General features: G+C 42.5%; 2 protein-coding genes across 4 annotated transcripts; one reads left to right on the forward strand and one right to left on the reverse strand.

Moving 5' to 3' along the window:
• Positions 1–125: 125 nt before the first annotated feature.
• Positions 126–5,021, forward strand: LOC136496615 (aspartyl protease family protein 1-like). Of its 3 annotated transcripts, none has more exons than XM_066492339.1 (10): positions 126–646; positions 745–880; positions 2,005–2,228; positions 2,314–2,538; positions 2,624–2,759; positions 2,893–2,966; positions 3,057–3,156; positions 3,261–3,321; positions 4,448–4,519; positions 4,590–5,021. In XM_066492339.1, exons 1-10 carry the CDS (start codon positions 318–320, stop codon positions 4,799–4,801), a joined length of 1,569 nt encoding a protein of 522 aa, XP_066348436.1. In that variant the 5' UTR covers positions 126–317; the 3' UTR covers positions 4,802–5,021. The 3 variants fall into 3 exon arrangements, with proteins under 3 accessions (XP_066348436.1, XP_066348437.1, XP_066348438.1); XM_066492340.1 differs by having other exon boundaries at positions 4,644–5,021; XM_066492341.1 differs by having other exon boundaries at positions 473–629.
• A 176-nt stretch (positions 5,022–5,197) lies between these two features.
• LOC136498398 (uncharacterized) lies at positions 5,198–6,782 on the reverse strand. The gene is made up of 5 exons (XM_066494333.1): positions 6,531–6,782; positions 6,311–6,433; positions 5,965–6,228; positions 5,715–5,879; positions 5,198–5,557 (listed from the first exon to the last, which is right to left on the reverse strand). Exons 1-5 carry the CDS (start codon positions 6,669–6,671, stop codon positions 5,339–5,341), a joined length of 912 nt encoding a protein of 303 aa, XP_066350430.1. The 5' UTR covers positions 6,672–6,782; the 3' UTR covers positions 5,198–5,338.
• Positions 6,783–7,777: the final 995 nt, after the last annotated feature.

Below are 7,777 nucleotides of genomic sequence, written 5' to 3' on the forward strand. Positions count from 1 at the left end.
TTCTTCTGAAAACAAAAATCACATGGGTACTTACTAGATTTATTATTTACCAAAGTTAAAGAAGGAAATTCCGACAGACACAGACCAAAGTCGTAACAGGTCTTTAACCACCCACGATCTGAAAGCAAAGCGACAATCTAAAGCAGACCAAACCAGCGCAGCGCGCACCGCCCCGCCAATTCCGCCCCCGCTGCCGCTGCCGTCACTGTCGCCGAAGAAGTGCGAACCACGCCGCCGGGCCGCCGCCGCCCGCTCCCGGCGCCCAAGCAGCTTCATCCGAGCTCCGATTCGCCGGATCACATGCGGCCACCTCTCAAATGAGCTCCCAACTCCACAGCACTTTGCTCCTGCTCCCGCTCTTCGCCGCCGCTGCTTGGGGCCGCGGCGGCGGCGGCGGCGGCGCCTCGACTGCGCCGTCGCTGGAGTTCCACCACCGGTTCTCCGCACCGCTGCGGCGGTGGGCGGAGGCCCGAGGGCGCGCGCTCCCTGGCGGGTGGCCGGCCCCCGGCAGCGCCGCGTACGTCGCCGCCCTTGCCGGGCACGATCGCCACCGCGCGGTGTCGGCTTCAGGAGGCGGTAGCAGAGGCACACCTCCACTCACTTTCGCCGAGGGAAATGCCACCCTCAAGGTCAGCAACCTCGGATTGTAAGGCCTCTCTCTGTCTCTGTCGGAATTGTGTATGCTTGCGTTTCCGTGTCTGAGAATTTCACCAGAAAATTAATTTTCTCTGGATTCTGGTGTAGTTTGCACTATGCTCTTGTGACCGTTGGCACACCGGGCCAGACGTTCATGGTGGCGCTGGACACAGGCAGCGACCTCTTCTGGCTGCCTTGCCAGTGTGACGGCTGCACGCCGCCAGCGACTGCAGCTTCTGGATCAGTAAGAACTCATCTCTCATCAGAATTCTGTGGATCTTTTGATCTGTTTGGAGATGGTGTAGGACTCAGAACTGAGCGTCAGTTCACACTGCGTGTGTTTGCAAGGATTCCAACTTCAGCAACTTATGAATTGTTCAGTGTATTCATGATTTTGTGCATGTTAAAATTGTGCTGTATCTTGCCTTTATTTGTTTTCAGAGTAACTAGCTTCATGGTTAGAGGACAGTACACTGATAATTCTTAATCTGTTTCTCTTGATACCCTTTTATCGATGTTGTAATTAGGTAATCAAATTGCAAGTGTTATGCTTAACTGCATTCCTAACAATATTTTTGTCATACTGCAAGACTAAACTGTGACATGTGAGGTTTGTATTACAGTTAATGTTCTATAATCTTCTGATATGCCTATTCATGTAACAGCAAGGCTTTGAGGAGGCTCATGGTTAGACTAATGTTAAACTTAGTGAGTCCATCAGACGTTGTAATGATTTTAGACCGACGCCTTTCTTTAAAGAGGTCCAAAGCCGGATTTTATCCATTATCTAAAACCAATGTAACAGCAAGGGCTTTAATGATAATTTCTTTCATCTGAAAATGTGTTTATTTGCCTAGTGAGTTTCACTTCCATACTGCTGTCATGAACGTAATCGAACACAAAATTTGAAGCTGAATTCGGTAAAAAGGGAAGTAAAATGGGATGTTTATAGAAGCTATGTACTAATATAATTTTTTAGCATACATCACAGTGAAGAGAATTTGAAGCTGCATTTAGTAAAAGGGACTAATATTCTAGCATGCTGTGTGAAAGGCTACACGTTGATGTATGGGGGTGGGAATTCATTATATGTTTACAGTATACGAAGTAGATTGATGATGCATAAACTGTTTGTTGTTGCTCAAGAACACTGTTTTGTAGTTGTGCATGTAAAGAACTTCTTTGTTTCCCACTTCTCACTATGTGTTGTATAGCAGTTTTCTTTCCTATTATTTCTCTCACGGTTCGTGTGCATACAGAACTACTGATCTGGAAATTGATGTATGACAGTATTTTTTTTTTATGTTGGAACTGATTACATGTATGTTCTTTGAAATTTATCCTTTTATGTCACCATCTGAGTTTCAGGCTACATTTTACATCCCTGGTATGTCATCAACTAGCAAAGCAATTCCGTGCAATAGCAACTTTTGTGATCTTCAAAAAGAATGCTCCACAGCATTGCAATGTCCATACAAGATGGTGTATGTCTCTGCGGGCACATCATCTTCTGGATTTTTAGTTGAGGATGTGCTTTATCTCTCAACAGAGAATGCCCATCCTCAAATTCTCAAGGCACAAATAATGCTTGGGTAATAATTTCTTTGGAATCTGGATCTACTTACAAAATACATTACATGCAGTATCTGAAGAACTTTTTTACTTTTTATTCATTAGTTGTGGACAGACTCAAACTGGGTCATTTCTGGATGCTGCTGCTCCTAATGGTCTTTTTGGACTTGGAATAGATGAGGTTTCAGTTCCCAGCATTTTAGCACAGAAAGGTCTGACATCTAATTCCTTCTCGATGTGCTTTGGTCGTGATGGTATTGGGAGAATCAGCTTTGGAGACCAAGGCAGCTCAGACCAAGAAGAGACACCTCTTGACATCAACCAACAACAGTGAGCAACCTCTTGACACCTCTTGACATCAACCTCCACACCACTTGACATCTAATTCCTTCTTTGTTTATTTCGTGTTCTCCAGTCCCACATATGCCATCACTATAAGTGGGATTACTATTGGAAATAAACCAACAGATTTGGACTTCATTACTATTTTCGACACTGGTACCTCCTTCACATACTTGGCAGACCCAGCGTATACTTATATTACCCAGAGTGTAAGTAAAACATCTGATATATGATTTTGTCTTTCATAAAATTGACAAGGATTTTTTCACCAAATGGGAATTTGTCTCTGGTCATAAAGACAGAAATTTTCCATGTAACTGTTTCTGTGTCCCTCTTTCTCAGTTTCATGCACAAGTTCAGGCAAATCGCCATGCTACTGACTCCAGCATTCCTTTTGAATATTGCTACGATTTGAGGTTATTTTCTGAATTGTTATATACTCAACCATTACATTATATGTTTTACCATTAGACGATAAAATAATTATCTAAGCTAAACTTATCCAGCTCTAGTGAAGCAAGATTTCTAATTCCTGATATAATCCTAAGAACAGTTACTGGAAGTCTGTTTCCTGTTATTGATCCAGGGCAAGTAATCTCCATTCAGGTACTTTGAGATCATGATTCTTTATTTGTATCTATATAGTGTGAGACTGAAATAATGTCTTTGTGTCATAGCATCTTGTAACCATTTGTATGTGACATTTCCAGGAACATGAGTATGTTTATTGCCTGGCAATTGTCAAGAGCAGGAAGCTCAACATTATTGGACGTAAGCACATCTTGTAACTCTTTAGTTATTCTATATCATTTCTAGTATTAGATACTTGTAGGTGATTGCTGCAATGCTATATTGTTTCCTTACAGTCGTTAAAATTTTCTCATGCTCCACAATTTTTATTATTTGCCTTTTACCAACCACAATGTTTGGTAATTTTCCAGTTTTCCTGCCTCCAAAGGCTGCAAATGCTATACATTGGAAAAGTAATCTGAGTGAACTACTTATTCCTTAGTATTGCCAATATCAACATGTGGACATCATTTCAATTGGATGGTGTTTCTTGACTTATGTGATCGAAGTCCTAGACATATTCTCTTCTGTCTGCAAATTGTAGAAACTCATGTTCTGTATGATCATGACATTACTTAGTGTCTACTAACATATTGATTTTCTTTGGGGTAAATCTACTAACATATTGGTTCAGAAGTTGTGATCATACTGATCACTGGTGGTAGTTGCAACATGAAAGTAAGTAGGAACCCAGGTGGTGTTTCACCAGTACTAGCAGCTATTAGGCTGCTTAAACTCCTTTTAAAAGGAAGGAATGCAGCTGTTCATTGAAAGTAGAAGAGAAGAGAACAAAAGGATTCCCTGTACTGTAAATATTAGACTAATTACTGTACTGGTGAACAAACAGAATTTGATGTTTTTCTTGATAAATTTGATATTTTATTAATGCTGTTGTTAAACTAGAGTTTGAACCTATTGAGACAAAAAAAAATAAAGCATTTCTTTTGAAAAGAATATAAAAAAATTGCGGAACTTAGTCAAATTCAAAATGAATAAAAACTTTTTGCCTAACTACTGAGTAACTAGATATGATATGACATTATCAGCCAGGAAGTACCTCTTTTTATGTTAAATTGAAATTGTCTTCTGAAATTTATATAATTATTTCTCCAGCTTACTTTGAATTTTCTACTGCCGTCGTCCTTTAAGTATCCAAGTGAAATAATCTCACGTGGTTCAATTTGCCTAAAGAAATGGTGAACTTGTCATTCAAGCTTAAGTTTACCTTATTTGAAATAATCATTCAAGTTTTTTGAAAACTTGTCGTTTTTCCCTAAAATGGTAAATAAACACACTGAATACAACTTAAGTTTACCTTTTTTCCCAGAAAATTTCATGACTGGTCTTCGTGTGGTGTTCGATCGAGAAAGGAAAATTCTTGGATGGAAGAAATTTAATTGTAAGTAAAACATGCATTACTCCATTTTGTCCCAAACAAATTTTCTTATGATGTTCTGTATGGAGTGAAGGTTATGATACTGATAGTTCAAATCCTCTCTCCATCAACTCCCGGAATTCATCAGGTTTCTCATCTTCAACCACTGAGAACTACTCTCCTCAGGAAACAAGGAACCCAGGTGGTGCTTCCCAGTTGAGACCCCTGAACAATTCATCACCAGCAGCCTTATATGATAGCTTGCTCATGATGCTTACTTTGGTCCACTTGGCCATTATGTTCTGATTAGTTTTGGTTAACCTGGCTGTAAATTAGTTTCGTTATCAAAGTAGATACTGTAGAGCTTGACTAGGTGGTATAGCATAGAGAGCAATATTGTTTAGTGGTTACACGTCGTGTAACATCTATACTTTTGCAAACACTGGTTTATGTATGATGAAAGAAATTACAAATCCATTTACTTCCTGTGTTCCCAAGACTAATGAATCTTATAAATCCCTATCGAGAATTTGTTTATGTAAACTTGTCGTGATCTACAGAAACATTATCCTTAATGCAAGATGCATCATAGTCCTAATTAGGTGGTCTGATCTATCGATTTGTTATTGCATCCAGCATGAAAAAGTGTAAACAGAAGTCACATATAAATTTTTTATGATAAATTATTACACAGAGAAGTTTTGTATATAAATTATTATGATTATTATCAGTCAGAATTCAGAAACATAAAAAACTGGCCACCGGTAGTGGTCACTTAGGAAAAAAAAAACTGCCTACTGTTGGCACCTGGTACAAATGAATTCCATCTTTGGAAAACCCATCTTATTCCTCCCGTTCATCGTCGGTGATCTTCCCCAGCGGCGACGAGAAGTCAAGCCGTATCCCCTGCATAACATCCTCATAGGAGTCATCCAGATCCTGGGATGTCGACTGGTGATACTCAACCAGCTGCATCAGGCTCTGGTTCTCTCTCGTCAGGTTGGCGTTCTCTTGCGCCAGCCGCGACTTCTCTGCAAGCAGAGCCTCCAATTGCAGTCTCACCTGCAAAAGATGATGCGTATGCTCAGCAAAAATAGCAACAAAACCTACCTAAAAGCACCAACAATTCATCATATCATATATAATACTAAATGTTGCAATTAGTCTGTCTATTTTATTTGATCCTCCAGTGCAGAAGCACTCGTCATTGTGCCATTACCAAGTCATCTTCTTCAGGGGCAACTCCGTTGTCACATCCCTCTCTGAGCCTCTTGTTCTCCTCCTCTAGCAAACCGCACCTCTCCTGCATGAAGTGCAGCTCTGACTTGATGTTCTTGAGCTCCCTGGCAAGTGCAGCAGCTCTGCTTGCCATTGAAACGGCCAGCTGCAGATTCATTCAAACACAAAATGGATCAAAATCAGCCACAAAAATCATACTAGAAGGAGAGGACAAGTGGTATGCAGCCTACATTTCTGGCCCGCTTCAGGTTAGTGCTCTGTGCGACCTCAGCAGAGGCCTGGACATTCCCCTTCCCCGGACCATCAGGACCAGCCGCCGTTTCCTCTCCAGCGGCCGGAGAATTCCTGTCCAGGCCCTTCCGTGGAGAATCTTCCGTGGAGCCGCCACACATCCGCTTCGCCTTGGGCTCCTCCTCCTCCTCCACCTCCTCTGGGCAGGCGCCTCCCTCGCATCCCCTCGCCTGGGAAGAGCACGTCGCCAGAGCACTCACTCCCTGCGACAACAAGATCACAGACACTGTATCACGACGAAGAAGAGGACGATGAAATCGAAGCAGGGGGTGGTGGGCTCCAAACCTTCTGCGCGGCGGTGAGAGTGTCGGAGAGCTGCGCCAGCGACGCCGCCACGGAGTCGAGGCCACGGACGAGCATCAGGGAGTCCTCCCGGAGGCGCTTCCCCCGCTCGGACTCCACCACACGCTGCGCCAATCCCCGGCCCCCCGAGACACAGAGCACGTCAGGATCCGACTCAATCCACAGGAATCAAACAGAGAATTCGTCAGGAGCAGGCTATCACCGTGGGGTCACCGGAGGCGGCGGCGGTTGGTGGGAGGTCACGGCGGTCCCCGAGGATGGTGTCGACGCGGGTGCGGAGGCGGTCCCAGAACCGTCGGTCGTCGGAGGCGGGGCTGGCGAGCGCCACGGTGGCGGAGTCCATGGGGGGCGGGGCGCGACGTGGATGGGAGCGGCAGCGGCCAACGGCTAGTTCCTGAGATTCGGTGGAGGAAGGGGATGGAATGGAATCGGGGAAGAGAGCTTTAAAACTGGGGCTGTCGCTTCACAACGGTCAAAATTAATTGGTCTTCGAGTTCGCCGATTCCTGCGGCACTCAGCGTTTGTCTCTTCTCTCACGAGTCACGAGACGTGGCGTGTGGGATTTAGGGCTCGTTTAAACCACACGTAAAGTTTAGGAACATGGATAATAATAATAAAATAAATTATAAAAATTCTTGATATTTTAGGAGACGAATTTATTAAACTTAATTAATCTCTCATTAACACATGCTACTGTAGTTTTATTGTAGCTCCGCATTGCCAAATTGTGGGCTGATTAGGCTTAAAAAATTCATCTCATAAATTAGTTACAATATGTACAATGGCTAAACATTCGATGTGATAGGAACTAAACTTTAGAGCGAGAAACTAAACAAGGCCTTACTCCCGGTACGTCCCTGGGTCGTGGGGTCGCTGCCTCGCTGGCAGCAGGGTACCTTTGACTGCTATCAGCTGTTTAAAAAAAATAATTACAAGATTTCCTGAAAAAACAAACACCTAAAATATAGGAGTGACAAATATTTGGACATTACCTATAGCCTAAAAGTAAATGGAAATGCTTGGCGCTGTTAGCACTTCACAATACCAATGTTATCGTAGCTAAATGCCAAACAATCAGGCACTTCCCGTTTAGCGCGGTTGGACGGTTTAGACCGACTGACTAGACAGTTTAAACGGTTTGCATTATAACAGTAAATTCACATATACAATTGTAATTTTGATATAAAATTTTAAGTATAATTTGAGACATGAACATAGTTGCACAATTTAATATAAACAACAAACAATTATACACAGTTATGCACAGTCATGTAGACATCATTTATATAGCACCAAAATCCGCTTATGTGCTTTTGCAAGACTTTATATCTCTTTTGTAAGAATATTACAAGTTATATAATAAACATGGTTTTGTTATACACTGATGATGTCACTATATGTATGAAAATTGATCCTGGCATAAATATAGTTTGCATCCGATTTTGTCCT

Source organism: Miscanthus floridulus, chromosome 12, assembly GCF_019320115.1.
Source record: "Miscanthus floridulus cultivar M001 chromosome 12, ASM1932011v1, whole genome shotgun sequence".
Lineage (NCBI taxonomy): Eukaryota > Viridiplantae > Streptophyta > Magnoliopsida > Poales > Poaceae > Miscanthus > Miscanthus floridulus.

Bases quoted from the DNA above. Each gene is read 5' to 3' on its own strand.
- LOC136496615 (XM_066492339.1), top strand. From the start codon at position 318: ATGAGCTCCCAACTCCACAGCACTTTGCTCCTGCTCCCGCTCTTCGCC. The intron at 881-2,004 runs GTAAGAACTCAT...TCTGAGTTTCAG, and splicing joins CGACTGCAGCTTCTGGATCA to GCTACATTTTACATCCCTGG. The intron at 2,229-2,313 runs GTAATAATTTCT...TTTATTCATTAG, and splicing joins AAGGCACAAATAATGCTTGG to TTGTGGACAGACTCAAACTG.
- LOC136498398 (XM_066494333.1), bottom strand. From the start codon at position 6,671: ATGGACTCCGCCACCGTGGCGCTCGCCAGCCCCGCCTCCGACGACCGA. The intron at 6,434-6,530 runs GTGATAGCCTGC...GGATTGGCGCAG, and splicing joins CCGCCTCCGGTGACCCCACG to CGTGTGGTGGAGTCCGAGCG. The intron at 6,229-6,310 runs GTTTGGAGCCCA...TTGTTGTCGCAG, and splicing joins CTCTCACCGCCGCGCAGAAG to GGAGTGAGTGCTCTGGCGAC.